The sequence below is a fragment of the Fusarium tjaetaba genome (assembly GCF_013396195.1).
Source record: "Fusarium tjaetaba strain NRRL 66243 chromosome Unknown NRRL66243_c0000063, whole genome shotgun sequence".
Classification (NCBI taxonomy): domain Eukaryota; kingdom Fungi; phylum Ascomycota; class Sordariomycetes; order Hypocreales; family Nectriaceae; genus Fusarium; species Fusarium tjaetaba.
The window spans coordinates 278,716-295,570 of record NW_023501259.1 but is presented as its reverse complement, the minus strand read 5'-3'; the positions used below and the strand labels follow the sequence as shown (position 1 = coordinate 295,570).

Genomic DNA, 16,855 nt, shown 5'->3' with positions numbered 1-16,855 from the left:
TCTGCATTGTCGAGAGTTTCATGTCCCCTGGCCTACCGTAACCCCTCGTTTGTTTTAGCTTAGAGGGGTTAGTGTAGGATCAGCTACGTGTCTAGAGTCGCTGTTCCGCGACGCGGAATAAGCTACTGCCCCTCGTTTTAATTTGCAATGTCAAATACTGTTTACTAGTGAAACCTTGTAACGTAACATGACTCAACTTCTGTTAAGTTATAAGATATACTCAGCTTTCTCGTTTCGTTCTTACTTGACTGCCAGGCAGTATCACTTTCGAAAGGCCCGGCTTGATCTAAAGAAGCCAGAAAGCTACTATCGAAGATTACTAGGATGGCCACTCTACTGGATTTGGGGGATGACCTTCTCTGCGTAGCCTTTACGCACTTTCCATCAGAGAAGGATATGAATGCCTTTGTGCAAACGAATCGCTACCTCTATGGGTTGTTAAATTCTTCCCTTTATCGCCACAACATACAATACTCGGGCGGCTCGGCTCTCGTCTGGGCAGCTGGTCGAGGACATCTCAGCACGGTCCAGATGATCTTGGGAATAGGGAAAGACAACATAGCTGTCAAGTGCCTGTTGGAGGAAGCATTCCAATTGGCAGCAGCACGTGGCCATCTTCCCATAGTGAAGCTGCTGCTCAGCAATGGCGTGGATGCAGACCAAACGGTATACGGCTGTAGCGCCTTGCAAGAGGCGTCGTTAAACGGCCATGACAAGATAGTGGAGTTGTTGCTCGACGGTGGCGCCAACGCCAATATACAAATGCCATATATGGGCAGTGCCTTACAAGTGGCCCTCTCTAAACGCCACATCGGCGTTGCAAAGCTTCTCATTGCTCGCGGCGCTACCCCGATGTCGCGAGACGGAGGATTTGGTGGCGCACTTGCCGCTCTTGCGGATGCAGGTCAGGAAGACGATGAGGTGGTAGAACTAGCAGAGGTGCTGCTTAGCATGAGCGATGTTACCATGCTACCCGGAAATCTTGCAAAAGCTATTGAGGCTGCTTCACGAAATGGGAATCAGAGAATTGTGAAGCTATTGATTGAGAGAGGGGCCAATGTCAATGGAGAGACTAAAAGCCATGGCTCTCTGCTCCAGGCTGCAGCATTTGCAGGCCATATACAGGTGGTGCAGCTACTGCTTGACAATGGCGCTGATATCAATACTCAAGGTGGAAGCGATGGTAGCGCTTTGCAAGCTGCAACATTTTCAGGCCACAAGCCTATAGTGCAACTACTGATTGAAAGAGGCGCAGATACTAACTTGAAAGGTGGTATCTACGGAAGCCCTCTGCAAGCAGCCTCGTTCATTGGCCACAGACAGCTCGCGGAGCTGTTGATCAGCCACGGCGCTGAGGTCAATGCTGAAGGCGGGCGATACGGCAGCGCTCTTCAAGCAGCTTCCTCTCTCGACGGCAACAGAGCTGGCCGTGATGCCAGGGATGATGTGAGTTTGGTTGAGCTGCTGCTTGATCAAGGGGCCGATATCAATGCTCAAGGGGGATATTATGGCACCGCTCTACAGGCGGCATCGGCCAGCGGCCGCGAAAAGGTGGTAGAGTTGCTGATACGTCGTGGCGCAAACACCACAGCACGGGGCGGCTTGCACGGCGATGCTCTTGCAGCCGCTTGTTGGCATGGCCGCGAGTCAGTAGTAAGGAACCTGCTGGCCAACGGCGCTGGGAATACCAACATCAGCAATGCTCTGCAGACCGCCGTGTCCAGATGCCGTACACAAGTTGTAAAGCTGCTTGTAGGTTATGGTGCTAGTCTTGATCTGCAGGGCAAGGATTTGAGCGACATGATTGCTGCGCTTGTGGATGCAGATGATGAAAGGGATGAGACAATAGAGCTCGTAGAGCTACTGCTTGATCTCGGTAATGGCATTATTGCACCAGCTACGGACTTTGCGGCGGGTCTCGCTGCGGCTTCAGCACGCGGGAGTCAAAGGATTGCAAGGCTACTGATAAACAAGGGCGCCGATGTCAACGCAGACGCAGGACATTTTGGCAGTTTTCTACAAGCAGCATCATGGCACAGCCGAAGGGAACTAATTGAGCTGTTATTGAATAGTGGCGCTGATATCAATGCCAGCTGCGGATGTTTTGGTAGCGCTCTACAGGCAGCGTCGTGCGGAAATGATCAGGATATGGCAAAGCTGCTTATCGAAAATGGCGCCGACGTCAACTTGCAAAACAACCGCCCCCCTGCCTTGGTAGCGGCATGCGCTACAGGATACGAACAGATGGCTAGGTTGCTGCTCGACAATGGCGCCGACATTAGCATTCAAGACCCGGGGTACGGCACCGCTTTGTATGCTGCCTCAAAGTGTGGCAGCCAGCAGCTGGTGCAGCTTCTCATCGATCGTGGCGCAGATGTCAACGTTCGCTGTGGAGTGTACGGAAACACCCCTCTTCAAGAAGCCTCTTATGAGGGACATGGACAGGTGGTCAAGTTGCTGCTAGATCGTGGTGCGGATGTTAATGCCCGAGGCGGCGGCGAATATGGCAATGCTCTTCATGCCGCCTGCCACATAGGCCACAAGCACCTAGTGCAGGTATTGATCGATGCCGGCGCTGATGTTAACGCTCAAGTTGGAAGATACAACAATGCCTTATGTGCTGCATTAGAGGGAAACCATATGCCAGTGGCTCGCGTACTCATTAATAATGGCGCCAATATTCACGCGATCAGTGACGAGTATGACAGTCCTCTGCAAATGGCATCTCTCAAAGGCCAGGATCAGATGGTAAAGACGCTGATTGATAATGGCGCCGCTATTAATGCCCAAGGGGGAAAGTATGGTCACGCTCTCCAGGCAGCTGCCTTTGGCGGCTATATCGACGTAGCACGGCTCTTGGTTGATCAAGGGGCTGATGTTGATGCTCGAGGCGGACAGTATGGCAGTGCACTCTGCGCGGCGGTAGTCCAAGGCAATACACAGCTTGCTCGTCTCTTGATCACCAAAGGGGCCGATATCAATGTTCAAGGTGGAGAGCATGGTAACGCTCTTTCAGCAGCCATATCCAGTGGCCATAGTGAATTAGCTGAGATGTTGATAGAAGAGGGTGCTGATATATATGCAGAAGGAGGGCCCTATGGCAATGCCCTACAGGCTGCTGCATTCAAAGGAAATCAGCAGCTGGTGCAGCTACTGATCGATAAAGGAACTAGCGTCAATGTACAGGGTGGTCAATATGGTAACGCTCTGCAAGCGGCTTCTTATGGAGGCCACGAACAACTTGTAGCGTTCCTGGTCGGCCAAGGAGCAGATATTGGTGCGCGGGGCGGGTTCTATGGCAATGCACTCCAAGCAGCCGCAACCAGGGGCCATGCACAATTGGCCACGCTGTTGATGGACCAAGGTGCTGATGTAAACGTCCAAGGTGGACACCACGGCAATGCTCTCCAGGCTGCTGCCTGTGGCGGTCATCAACAGCTGGTCATATCACTGCTTGACAGAGGTGCTTTCGTCAATGCCCAAGGTGGCGACGACGGCAGCGCCCTACAGGCGGCTGTTTGTGAAGGACGTGAAGAAGTAGTACAACTGCTCCTCGACGCCGGGGCAGATGTTAATGTACAAGGAGGCTACTACGGCAACGCACTTCAGGCAGCTTTGTCTATGGATAGAGAGCAGCTAGCCGAACTGTTGATAGCACAAGGTGCTGATATTCATGCAGATGGGGGATTTCATGGTAATGCTTTACAGGCTGCTGCTTATGGAGGTAGCGAGGAACTCGTCAAGCTGCTGCTTGACAAAGGACTTGATGTTAACATTCAGGGAGGGGAGTACGGTAATCCTCTACAGGCAGCTTCGTATGCTGGATCAGCGCCAATTGTGAAGCTATTGATAGGCCGAGGAGCTGATGTCTCTGCTGTTGGAGGAAGTCACGGTAGCGCTCTTGGAGCCGCATTGTCACGAGATCATCAGTCTATCGTTGAGCTTTTGCGTGCGAGCGGCGCATGACATGTCGATAAATTCTTATCACTTCTGGGAACAGAGACTGAACCATGTTGTATCTGGGTGGTTAGATGGTAGGAGATGCTGAGAGGTAGTAAAAAAATGATCATTTCATAAAAGAGAAGAGGGTCACTGATAGTAAATCTGAATTGCTTGGGCAGAAATTGTAAGCTGATCATTAACAACGGCTTGATGTTTTAACTGCTGTTGACAGTTTAAATGCACTAACCTTACCCTGTAACTGCCGCACTCTAATTGGCCCATCAAGCGTTAGAGGACACTAACGCCCACGTGGTAGCGCTCTTTGGCTGCCGGGGCCAGGGGGATCAGTCAGCAATGACGCCAACGATTTAACATGCGTTGTTTACAAACCTCAACTCCTTGCAAATCCTCAACATGCGCCGTTCAAGGCTGAAAGAATGGTCATTTTGACTTCAGTTAGAAAGTCACCAGCTTACTTATACGCGAAAACATACTGTCTTTGCTCATTGGTCTCCTTGGTCCAAGCGACGCCTGTTTCATCGAGAGGTCGGGTAACTCATGCAAGAACACGTTTTCGGAACGGTCGAGTTGTCGTGTCTTTGCCTACGACACAGGAAAAGGGCCATAAAAGTTTGATCCCTTCACCATCCTCTAAAGTCTCATTGCCCCATAAGACTAGGGGTATTGTTGAAAGATGGTATCAAAGAGCTGTTGACTTGGCATTGGTCAAGACACTTCTGCAGAGGGACGAGACGGACGTCGCAACATATCCGGAACTACAATGGGACGCTCAAGTTCGACAAGGATCCTCTCTTCATCATGAAGAACAAAAGTTCATTGCACTTCGCAAGTTGAGAATATCATCACAAGGAGAAGATTCGTTGCATCGCTTTTTAGATCTCCCGCCCAATGAGAAGGTTGACCCTCGAGATGTCCCGCTTATCGCGTTGGGAGGATCAGGCGGTGGGTACAAGGTGATGTACGGCTTCACTGGATTCATTTCAGCTGCCAAAAAGCATGGACTATGGGATTGCATAACCTGGACGGCTGGCGTTAGTGGAAGTTGTTGGACTCTTGCAGCTTACTACACCATCGCTCGACATGATATTCAGCGGTTGATCGACCATTATCTCACAGTGACAAGTGAGCTCGCACACCCCATGAGCATACATGCCTTGAACATGGTTGCACGAAGTAAGAGGGGAGTCTACTTTCTGATTGGTCCTCTGGTCAGTAAAGCGCAGAAGAGCATCATAGGCTTGGGAATCATGGATCTCTACTCGACTCTTACTGCAACGTATCAACTACTATCGAGAGAGCCAAAGGGTAGACTGAGCAGAGCGACATTTCAATGGTCCAAGATTTGGCAACGATCAGGTATTGATAAGGGATTGGAACCAATGCCGCTTCTTGCAGCTGTGAGACGCGTGCCGAAGTACTCATACGAGCCAAAGACAATATCTGCAAAGGCTAGGGATGTCAAGAAACAACCAACATCTCGACAGCTTGACTCTGTCGAAGGAAATGATCAAGCAGATCCAAGAGTATCTGTGAACAGACGGCCTAAGAAGCTCTTCCAGTATTTCGAAATCTCACCACTTGAAGTCGGCAGTCTAGACCTCAACCGTTACGTCCCAACTTGGGCATGGGGACGTACCTTCATCTCTGGGCACTCGGTGGATCGTCGGCCTGAGCAGCCATTCTCACTTCTGTTGGGTCAGTGTACTAGTGCACCGGCAGCCCCATTGGCGGAGTGCATCAAAGCTCTCTTGGTCACAATACCCAAGAACACAATCATGGCACGTCTGGTCACTGTCTTTAACAACCTACTCCAGTCGAAGCACTTTGAGGGTTTCTGGGGAAATCCGATCCGTGCGGGACATGACCCGAACCCATTTTATGGCCTTGAAAGACCAGTAGGCATGCGGGAGCATACTTCAGAGCACTCTATGTATATCTCGCGAGTTGCACATCAGCATCAACGAGGGATGCGCAGCAGTGACAAATCTGTGCCCGATACAACTACCTTGCATTCGCATTCCCTTCCGCCATGGGAAGCACAAGGACGGACGAGACTAATGGACTCCGGCATGGCGAACAATCTTCCTAACCATATCCTCGCCCGACCAGAACGAGGCGTCGATGTTTTCATCTCGTTCGATGCATCTTCAGACATTCATACTGGTGCGGCTGTGCAAAGACTACATCACTTCGCTGCCGACTTCGACATTGAGTTGAGAGATGTGACGCGAGAGTTCCACAAGCCACAGCGAAGTACAGCCTTAACTTCAAGTCACGCGTTGGAAGTCGAATCTCGATACATGGATCACTACGCCAGAGTCTTTCATGGAACAAGACAGAGTGGACAAGATGTGTATATCATCTACTGCCCGCTCTTACCAAACGGGTTAAACCCAACCTATAACCCTACGGTCAGTCCTACACCAACCCATGTAATAACTAACTACTGATTGTCTATTCTAGACCGCAGCATTCTCGACTTCAACGAATCTCATGTGGACTCCAGATCAGGTGAAAAGTGTGCTTACAACAGCACAGGCAAATCTCACCAACTATGCAATCCATACCATTAAGCATGTGATGAGAAAAGTTTACGAAGATAAAAAAGCGCATAGACTTGCTTAAAAAGTGTTATATTAGACAGTAACCCTTGCTTAGACCATTAAACAGCCCCCGGGCATCTTCCTCCAACCTAAGCGCTGACGCCTGGTGTCTCACCAATAACAGTCAAAAACTTCTGAGCTCGCGTCTTGCCCTCCTTCAAGTCCTTGAGACCCTCAGAGAGACCTTCTAAGCCGTTCTTACCAATTATGTAGGGATGGGCTGTGAACCAACCCTCTCTAAGACCCCTAGCGAACGCTGCGCCCCATACAACACCGAGCAACTTGTTCTTCTCATCCTTATCATGAACTTGGCCAACCATCGAGACGACGATGTCTACACTGGGGTCGGCACCTTCAACTTCTTTCTTCATCAAGATATTGGTCATCTTTGGCTTGCGGCCAGTTGAGTCTGGAGGACCAGCGATGGCTTTGGTAACGGTCCTAACGGTGGAATCTTCTGAGACACTGTCGAAAGCCTTCCAGCATCGACCATCTGGAGCGCCGCCCTTTTTGAAAGCTTCCTGAATCGCCTTGACTAGTTCATCCTCAGTCTTGTAAGCAGTGTAGTCAACAAGCGCGTCTCCCTTGCTCTCATCTAGGAATGGCTTTATGAATGCACTACGCTGGCTTCCAACTGCAATGATCGGGTGAACATTAGCAGCAGCGGCTAGCTTGATACCGTAAGCTCCAGTAGCAGTACTAGCCCCGTAAACGAGAAGAGGACGCTTGGTCTCAGTCTTGGCGAGTGGTGACCAAGGCTCGGGGATCTCAAGCTCTTGGAACAAAGCACAGACAGAAGTGTACGCGGCGAGGGGGATAGTCGCGGCCTCTTCAAAAGATACCGAGTCGGGGATATGGAAGGTTGTGTAGTATGGCGCGGTCGCATACTCTGCGAACGCACCGTTCGGGGTTCTCATTTCGTGGAAGGCAGCTACGCGGTCGCCTTTGTGGAAGCCGACGACATTTTCACCTACGGCTTCGACGATACCGGCGATGTCATCACCGGTGTTGGAATCTTCGCCAAGCCAAACGGGGATCTTCCAGTCCTTGGGGTTGGTACCTGGAGAGTTTAGCATCTACCATCCGAGAACGAGGTATAAGTAGACTTACCTGCGATGACAACCTTGATGAGGACGTCGCCTGGGCCTGGCTTAGGAATCGGAGAGTCGATGATTTCGACAGAGGTATCTTTCTTGACGATTGCTTCCTTCATGATGTTTTTATCTGGTTGTTAGTTTGTTTGCGCGCTTTCTCCTGATAGTGCGGTCTCGTAGTCAAGTTATAGATACCCAACAGTCCTTATAGATGGCACTAGAAACAGTATCACAGTAACGTTATACAGTATATTTCGCCATCAGGTATGAAGTACATGACCTCATTTGCTCGGCATTCGACCTACATTTAGTAATGATAGTGGATCGACATCCATTTCTATTAATCGTTAGACTCTCCGGGTCTCGGGGTCTATCATGAACCCGGGACCCGTTTGAGCTTTGACTTTGAAGCATCATACGTCTGTAGAAGTTCCATTGCATTAAAAACGGTCTAAATATTGCACCGAGAGAAGTACGATCGATTGCCAGTGAAGAAATGTCTCCGAGACGAGTTCAGGTGAAGTTGGCGATGCCCGTATTTACGTGTCAGCATCTTATCGTTGTGGGGTTTACTGGGAATGAGGGTCTCGATTCTCGGTTTCGGTTTCTATGCGGTTTCTACATAATTCTAAGCTAACTTGCTACGGTTAGCACAGCGGGCCCCTCTGGCCGGCACGGAACCTTCCGCAGTAACTCATCTTTCTGAGGGGACTCGAGCTTGATACGGGTAGACAGAGATGGGTATTTGTAATCAATAAACACTGTATCAAAATATGAATGGTCTTCAATTGGCAGGACGCATTTAAATGCAGTCGTACATAGTCCTGACACTGCAATTCATCTCGACAGAGTTGGCACCAAGTATTAGCTGAGATGTAGGGTTTTGTTAAATGGAAGATTCAGTCTAGCCTGAAGGTAAACCTGATGACTCTGATAGGAAAACCGTGAGAACTGTAGCATATCTGGGAATGGTTAGCAGAAGATACATAACAGACACCATGTCAACTTACGTAGCTCCTGCAATAATCAGTTCTTGACTCTTCATCCTCGTTCCACTAGAGATCATCGCTACAAAGAATACTGTCGCGCCTCCAACAGCAAACAGCCGCGATGATGTGTTGCTTAAGTAGGAACAGAGAATAACTGGTGCCAGTAGCATGATGACAACGATTGGGATCATTAACGCGCGAGAGATGAGAGCCGCAGTTGATCTGGTAGGGATGTAAATATGGGCGGTATCCCTGGAGACTTTCGGGGAGTAGCTCTGTATACTATATCAGCATGATAGGGGATATCGTATAAGCAGGATAAGGGCTGACGTACTGGGAATAAGTAATCTCGAACACGGAGTAGATTCTCAGCTACATTATTCTCAAGCCCTATCATCGCAGATTCATCTCGTGGACTGGTACTTAGGAGCTCTTGCAGTGGGTAGTTCAAGAACCTGCTCTCTGCTCGTGCTATAGATCCCGTGCCATTGAGCCAGTTCTGAAGGTTTGTCACAGCTCGAGGATCTGCTTGTTCAAGTTCGGAAATCTGTCTACTTCTTAACAGGAACTTGTCTGGGCACGTCAGTTCGACCTCAGGACCACCAGAGCTGAAGAACGACTTACCTAAATCTTCCAGAGCTTCATCAAGCTCAGCAACAACCTTGGCTCGGTCTGTATTCTGATCCCGCTCACAACTGCCCAGGAACAGTGGCCTGTCTTCATCTCTATCAATCTTGTGCAGTTTGCTCTCTAGTTCAACGGCACGGTTCTGTTTGAGTAGTAATAATCGTGCACGTACGTTAAGAAACCTTCGTGCAACTAAAAAAGATTCATGCGAAGATATCAACGACGAGAATTGGGGATATCCCTTAGGGTAGTCCTCAACTTTGATAGCAGTTAGCCTCGCTTATAAGAACTTCCTCGACAGCCTTGCTTACTCTGCGGTAATTGCATTACCGGAGCACTCCTGCCCCATAACAATGACGCAGGAAGTGAGAAACAGGCAGATGATGGCCATGCCAGATTTGGCCACCTGAGCCTCCAACTTCTGCCGTTTGTGCCTATCCTCGATAATGGCGTAGTGTTGAACTGGCCCAATTCGATATCGGAAGTAGTTGAAGACATTGTTCTTGGTAGAAAGCTGGTATTGCCGTAAAAATCTGGTAAGTCTAGTATTGTAGGAATGTTGAAGCTGTGGAAGAATGCTAATACTTTCACTCTCTCCGTAGGTTGAAACGTTGCAAGAGATTGCATTTGTGATTGATGTTGTACTTTTTAGTGTCTCGAGCTGCCTCTTTGCGACCCAAGCTTATAGGCTCGGTCCGTCCGCGAGGCGTCAGCTGTGCATGCACTCAGCCCCAATAATACCAGGGGCCGTCAATGCTTATCATCCAACAGTCCAACTTCTCATCCTTTTCAGTCAGAGCATGCTCCTATCGTGATCCTTTGGAATCATTCGATGGCCGCCACTAAAGAATCTTCATCGCGCTGGGCGCTACTGATTGGAATCAATTATTACCCCAAAGACCGCCATCTTCATGGCAGTGTCGACGACGTTAGCGACATCAGGGCCTATCTGGAACAGCACAGCGCTACGGCTATCCATAGTTCCGTGCTCACAGCCACTGTGCCCAAGGATCATCAATCCACTAAAGATCCACCAGAGACACCCGATGAGAGGCCAACCAGGGCGAATGTTCTGAAGCAGCTTCGCTTAATTATTGATTCTGCGAAACCTGGCGATCATGTGTATATCCACTTCTCTGGACATGGTACTCAATTACCATCGGACGGCAACGTTGGCGAAACTGGCTTCGGCGAGTTAGGTCTTGTTCTTTATGAGAATGGTGAGCATGGTGCTAGCTACTTTCGCGGGCGCTTTTTAGCACAGGCTCTCAAACGAATGGTCGACAAAGGCCTCATTATCACAGTTGCATTGGACTGCTGTTTTTCGGGTGCCGTGACTCGAGGCGACCGGGTCCGGGCTATGAAATACGACCCGTCGCTTGACACCGACCGTGCTGAGCAGGAGCAAGAATGCAAAGAAGCCCTAGGTATTCCCGGGCGCGATGCAAGGATTGGCAAAGATTGGCTTGTCAATCCCGAAGGGTACACAATTATTACAGCGTGCGGTCCACACGAAAAGGCCATGGAGGTCCTTGTCAACAAGACCCAGAAACGAGGCGCGCTCACCCATCACCTTCTCAGGGCCCTTACGACCTTGGCAAATGTGAATGACGCTGTATCGCACCAATCGCTCCATGAGACCGTTGTTTCTATGATGCAAGCGTCAGGATGCAGCCAGACTCCAATGCGCTACGGGAATACTCACCTCTCCTTCTTTGGGCCACTTCTGGGTCCAGTCTCCCTTACTGCTTGGCCAGTATGCAAGATTGAAGGTTCAAGGATTTTTATCAAGGCTGGACAAGTACATGGAATCTCAATCGGAGATGAGTTTACTGTCCAAAACAGTCTTTCCGTTACCCCGAGTCGAGTTGATCGTTCGAGGGTCAAATTCGTAGTTTCCAATGTTTGGCCTTTCGAGTCAGAGTTGATAGTTGCACAAGGCAAAAGAGCGTCAACACCAGCCTTCGCTTTGAGCAGAAAAGATATAGGGACATTGCATGCCACCCAACTATCGACTGTTTCATCTCAAGGCATCAAGGTATGGCTTCCGGCAGACTTGCTACAAAATTCGAAGGCAAAAGACAGATCAGAAGTGTTACAATACTCTGAGGCGATCACAGACAAAGATGAAAAGGCCCTCTGTATGTTTGAACTAACCATCAACAAATTGAACCGATACGAAATCTTCGGTGAAGCACAGGAGAACATGCTTCAGCTCCCAACACTCGACTCCAGCCTAAAAGATTCATTTCCTAAAATGATGGAAGTTCTTCAACATGTCGCAACGTTCAAGTACTTCGAAGGCTTAGTCAATCTACTTCCGTCCCCGGAGCTAAGAGCAAAATACGCGCTCAAGCCGATGTTAGACTCCACCACAAATGGAATCTTTAAAGTCTTAGACGGAGGGACGTTTGGATTCACTATCGAGAACCTTGCGGACCATCCGCTCTACATGGCTGTCTTTGACTTTGCTCCTTCTTGGGGTGTGAACAACCTGATCTCTACTTCCGGAGGAGGCGATTATGTCCTCATACCACCAACTCATGGCCAGAATCGTGGCATAAAAGAGATGAAGTTGAAAATGACGGTTCCAAGCCCTCTGAGTTTACAGGGCCAGGCTAAAGATGTTATCAAAGTTTTCATAACAGACAAACCGGTCTCATTTCCGGGCATGGTGTTGCCGGGACTGGATGTCAAGTCGATTTTGAGGAACTCATCTGCTGGGGCAGATATTCTTTCTGACCTTATCAAGCACTTGAGCACTGGAGGAAGAATGAGGAGTGCTGGAAATAAGGGAGCTTGGATATCGCAAAACTTCGTTGTTTGGACATCTATCAACTGAATAATTGCTACACACCGCATGCGCATATGTATGGCACTAGAATAGGGATTAGAAAGGGTCATGGTGTATGAGGGGCGTGATGTAAGCTATTAGCTATAGGGACTATTAACTTAAAATAACACTCTTATTAAAGTTAATCCAGGCAGTATACTAGCTACCTGATATAATTGCATTAGATAAGCTTTATAAGCCTATCTGATAATGATTATATCTAACTTAGAAAGGGTCATCGACCAATTCCAACTCAGTCTCATCATACTCGCGCCCCTGCATGACCTCCTTGCCACTATCATCACAGAGAATATACTTTCCTCCCCGTACTTCTGATACAGTGTACGTAGATCCAGTGGACAGTACCCTGACTATATCATTAGGTCTCAGTTTCGTAGTCTGATAGGTATTAGCTGAGTAGAGGCCTCGTGCCATAGTAACTTACCGTAGCGAAGTTTCTGATCGTTGGGCGACCTCCATCAATCACCTCCACTTTAGGTGCATCCTGTTGACTATGTGACAGTCAATGGCATCATTGACTACCGGAGGGCGTAGCGTACCTTGACTCGATCGGAGCCTTTTGGTTCCCTGGCGCATCACCCATCGCGAATGTGGTGGAGCCGAACTAAAGCAGATTCGCTGTTACTAAGAGACGAGGGATCAATTGCGGTAGCTACCTAGACCTATAGAGTACTAGCAGCAGATCTAAGATTTAAAGTAGTGGAGGCTGAGCCCAAGCGCGAGGAGTTAAGAAGCCATGCTGCGCATGGGGCTCAACTTCTTGCGACCCAGTCGGCCTCAAAGAATAGGCGACACATCACAGGGAGGTTCTAAGCGAGCCTTCATGCAGCAAAAAAGAGGCGACTGCGATGCACCGTGAGCTTTTTTCCACCTATAAGAACGGTTGGTTGATTAGCGAGGTTTCTGCGCCGAATCAGCAGCTAATATTCTTCCGCCTTATCGGAGTTATAGGAGGGTAGGGCTCTGCCTTTTAGTGTGATGACACTATCAAGGTGGTTACACGACTGCTGAGGCAGAACATCTATTCGCTATCTTTAGGCTGCTGCCTGTTGAGAGGCCTTCTTCTCCGTAGTTATCCTGGCATATGGCGGCTGACCAAGCTTGTAGTAAGCCTTAAATATGCAAAGTTGATTATGGCCAAGATAGGTGAGTGACCCGTTGGAGGCCTTGCGTGACAGGCTAGACAGGCTACAGGCTTACAGGAGTAATAGCTTATGGGTGATAGCCTAAATGACCATTTACGCCCCCAGTGCCTTGTTTCGATAGCATCGGAACCTTCAATGTAGCCAAAAGATTAAGCTCAATATCAACAGATCTATTTACTATCATAAACCCTTTCCACAAAACCCAAAGCGCGCAGTGGCGTCTCCGCAGTAGCCCGATGTACGCACGATAATACCCTCAAGAACATGGAATCTTTACAATCAATCATAGCAGAGAAGCCAGAGATGAGCACTCAAGCCAACGAGGCGAGGATTGCGATCTTGACTGATCGCATCAAACAGCTCAAAGACATATTTACAAATACTGAACACTTACAGTATTTTAATCAGTCCCTCGAGATGCGAAGGGAGATATTGGCATTAACTCCACCGGAGGATCACCAAAACAGAGCTCTTCAATCACATTTACTTAGCAATGAACTCAGCGACCGATTTGCCGAAACAGATGATCTCGGTGATATGGAAGAGGCCATAGAGCTCGGGATCCAGGCGTTGGATCTTACGCCAGAAAGCGATCCGCGAAGGATTGTATTCCTCAGAAGACTTGAGTTCCTATTCGAAGAAAAATACACAGAGACGGAAGACTTAGCCGACCTTGATAAGGTCATTCGCTACCAGAGACTCTCCATCAAGACCACAGAGTCCAACAATAGTTCGCTGATGCCGGCCAGGTTGATTGTTTTAGGAAAGAAGCTTGACATGAGGGCCGAAGTAACAGGGGAAATTTCCAATCTGAACGAGAGTATCGAGATCTTCAGAAAGGTCGTTGAACTTATGCCTGAGAGCCAGCTCGCAAAGAAAAGCCTGATGCAAACCTTGTATAGCCGGTATACGTGGACGGGCGAGGTACAGGATTTGGAGGAGTGCGTTGGAATTCATCGGCAGATCACGACTGATTCCTCAGACACGAATATGAGTAAAGTGGATTGGATGATGACAAGAGCCAACTATCTATGTATTCTGCATGAAAGAACCGAAGACGAAGAGTATCTTGAGGAGGCCTTTTCGGTAGCTGATGAGGCATTGACCTTGGTTCCCGACATCAACTGGAAACCCAAATGGCTACGTTGTCTAGGACGACTGTTCGGCTGCCAGTACCTAAAGACTGAAGGAATGGCAGACCTTGAAGAAGCGATCCGCCTAGAGAGATTGGCACTCAAACTGATGCCTAATGGCGAGGAGGCAGGTTTCACCTTGACAAATCTAGGGAACCGTCTGGGTGACAGATATCTGAGAACGGATGATGTTGCAGACATTGATGAAGCTATTGACTGCGCCAGAAAGTCGTTGGACATGGAGCCTGAGAAGCCAGAGCGACTCTTCAACCTGGCAATCAAATTGGGAGATCGCTTTTCGAGCACCGAAGACTTGGACGATGTCGATGAGGCTATTGAACTCGAGAGAAAGGCCATACAAATAATGCCGCTGGACCATTCGGAGAGAGCAGACTATCTGTATATCCTTAGCGACCAGTTGGGTGATCGATATGAGCATACAGGAGATCTAGCCGATCTAGAAGAGGCCATACAAAATGCCGACGAAGCTTTGGGCCTGATGTCACAAGACCATGCACTCAGAGCAGCGTGGTTAAACGGCCTTGCTACCTGTTACTTGAACCTCTATACCGCTACCGGAGACGAACAGTATTTGGAAAACTCTATCAAGGATTATGAACTAGCTCTTTATCACGATGCTTCAGCGACGGAGGATCGCATTACTGCTGGCCAAATGATTCTCTCCAACTCGTCAGACAATCAGCAACTATATGATACTGCAAAGCTCGCAGTAAGTCTTATTCCGAAACTCGTATCATGGCCCCATGAAAATCATGATCGACAGTATGTACTCAGCAAAGTAGTTGGGTTGGCCTCCGACGCGGCAGCTGCAGCCTTACAGGCTGGGCAGTCACCTATGACAGCATTGCAACTTCTCGAACAAGGTCGCGGTATCATTGGGGCGTCGCTCCAAGATATGCGTAGCGACGTTCAAGATCTGGCAAGGCAGCATCCAGGTCTAGCGGAGAGATACCGCACTTTGCAAGCTGAGCTGGACCAGCGTGCCGAGCATGGTAGACCGACAGACACGCAGTCGCAAGCTTCGATCAACAGAAGACATGCTGCTGCCAGGGAATTCACCGAGTTGTCGGCTGAAATCCGCAAGTTGCCTGGGTTTGAAGACTTTATGCTCTCCCATACAGAAGATGAAATCTACCGTGCTTCAGAGCGCGGCCCAATCGCAGTGATCAACGTCAGCAGGCTTCGTTGCGACGCTCTCGTTGTCTCGGACAGCCAGGTTCGTACATTGGACCTGCCTAGCATAACATTGGAGGAACTTGAGCGGAGGGTAAAGCCTTGGACTCTCGCAACTTCGCAGACCCTTGAGTGGCTTTGGGATACCATCATGAACCCCATACTCAACATGCTAGGTTTTACTGACATTCCGACGGCGGGAAAGTGGCCCCATGTCTGGTGGATTCCAACAGGTCCTTTAGTTCAACTTCCACTTCATGCAGCAGGATACCATAGACAACAAGGTTCTGAAGCAGTTCTTGACAGGGTTATTTCTTCATATGGGTCTTCGATACGAAACATAATTCGTGGTCGACGAGATTCTACCAAGTCCTCTAACTCTAATCAGGCACTGCTTGTGGCGATGGAGCACACACCTGGTCATGACACGCTTTCCTTTGCCAACGAAGAGGTTGAGTTGATAGACGACATGGTCCGCTCCATGAAGCTCGACTCAATCATACCAACCCGCACTAAGAAGGAGGTTATCCGGTATCTTTCAGACTGCACAATCTTCCACTTTGCTGGTCACGGCCTGGCTCATACAGAAGACCCATCGAAGAGTTGTCTCTTACTAGAAGACTGGGAGAAAGATTCACTCAAGGTTTCTGACCTTTTAGATCTAAATCTTGGACAAAGAGCACCGTTTCTTGCATACCTTTCGGCGTGTGGCACCGGCCAGATCAAAGACGAGACGTCGTTTGATGAGAACATCAACCTTATCAGTGCGTTCCAAGTCGCTGGGTTTAGGCATGTTATTGGTACGTTGTGGAACGTCCAAGATGATCTTTCTGTTGACATGGCAAAGATGACGTATCAGGAGCTGCTCGACTCTGATATAACGGATGAGTCGATCTGCCGAGGACTACACATGGCGACCCGTGAATTAAGGAGACGGTGGATAGAGAGGCACAAGAGTACCAAGATTGGACATACTCAGGAGTTTGACGGAAAGGGTACGCCGAACGATCTTCTTTTTCGCTCAAATAGAGACGCATCATTGATCGGGAGTACGGAAAGTGATCTAGGTTCGGCTGATTGGGCACCATATGTACACTATGGAGTTTAGATCAAGATTGCACTTTTACAAAGCTAAGAGGGGACCTAATCTTGAGAAAAACAAGTAAGAAAGACGTATTTGTCCTTAATCGTCTGGTTGGTAGGAGAAACAAGATTGCCATTAATGGTGGAAGAATAGAGACAGATGAGGCTTA

The 16,855-nt window shown here is 48.9% G+C and overlaps 7 protein-coding genes across 7 annotated transcripts; 4 read left to right on the top strand and 3 right to left on the bottom strand.

Moving 5' to 3' along the window:
- Positions 1-324: 324 nt before the first annotated feature.
- Positions 325-3,966, top strand: FTJAE_3268 (multiple ankyrin repeats single kh domain protein; the record flags this gene model as incomplete). Its single annotated transcript, XM_037349547.1, has 1 exon — positions 325-3,966. The coding sequence occupies one exon, from the start codon at positions 325-327 to the stop codon at positions 3,964-3,966; it is 3,642 nt and encodes a 1,213-aa protein (XP_037209660.1).
- A 670-nt stretch (positions 3,967-4,636) lies between these two features.
- FTJAE_3267 (phospholipase A2) lies at positions 4,637-6,588 on the top strand (the record flags this gene model as incomplete). The annotated part of the gene is made up of 3 exons (XM_037349546.1): positions 4,637-4,639; positions 4,686-6,374; positions 6,427-6,588. 3 exons carry the CDS (start codon positions 4,637-4,639, stop codon positions 6,586-6,588), a joined length of 1,854 nt encoding a protein of 617 aa, XP_037209659.1.
- A 67-nt stretch (positions 6,589-6,655) lies between these two features.
- Positions 6,656-7,779, bottom strand: FTJAE_3266 (NADPH2:quinone reductase; the record flags this gene model as incomplete). The annotated part of the gene is made up of 2 exons (XM_037349545.1): positions 6,656-7,626; positions 7,677-7,779. The coding sequence occupies 2 exons, from the start codon at positions 7,777-7,779 to the stop codon at positions 6,656-6,658; spliced, it is 1,074 nt and encodes a 357-aa protein (XP_037209658.1).
- Positions 7,780-8,564: 785 nt separating this feature from the next.
- Positions 8,565-9,903, bottom strand: FTJAE_3265 (uncharacterized protein; the record flags this gene model as incomplete). The annotated part of the gene is made up of 6 exons (XM_037349544.1): positions 8,565-8,622; positions 8,671-8,924; positions 8,984-9,222; positions 9,274-9,374; positions 9,588-9,790; positions 9,862-9,903. The coding sequence occupies 6 exons, from the start codon at positions 9,901-9,903 to the stop codon at positions 8,565-8,567; spliced, it is 897 nt and encodes a 298-aa protein (XP_037209657.1).
- Positions 9,904-10,108: 205 nt separating this feature from the next.
- FTJAE_3264 (metacaspase-1A) lies at positions 10,109-12,118 on the top strand (the record flags this gene model as incomplete). The annotated part of the gene is made up of 1 exon (XM_037349543.1): positions 10,109-12,118. The coding sequence occupies one exon, from the start codon at positions 10,109-10,111 to the stop codon at positions 12,116-12,118; it is 2,010 nt and encodes a 669-aa protein (XP_037209656.1).
- Positions 12,119-12,334: 216 nt separating this feature from the next.
- On the bottom strand, positions 12,335-12,713 carry FTJAE_3263 (uncharacterized protein; the record flags this gene model as incomplete). The annotated part of the gene is made up of 3 exons (XM_037349542.1): positions 12,335-12,508; positions 12,555-12,621; positions 12,670-12,713. The coding sequence occupies 3 exons, from the start codon at positions 12,711-12,713 to the stop codon at positions 12,335-12,337; spliced, it is 285 nt and encodes a 94-aa protein (XP_037209655.1).
- An 826-nt stretch (positions 12,714-13,539) lies between these two features.
- FTJAE_3262 (uncharacterized protein) lies at positions 13,540-16,710 on the top strand (the record flags this gene model as incomplete). Its single annotated transcript, XM_037349541.1, has 1 exon — positions 13,540-16,710. One exon carries the CDS (start codon positions 13,540-13,542, stop codon positions 16,708-16,710), a length of 3,171 nt encoding a protein of 1,056 aa, XP_037209654.1.
- Between the last annotated feature and the right edge of the window lie 145 nt (positions 16,711-16,855).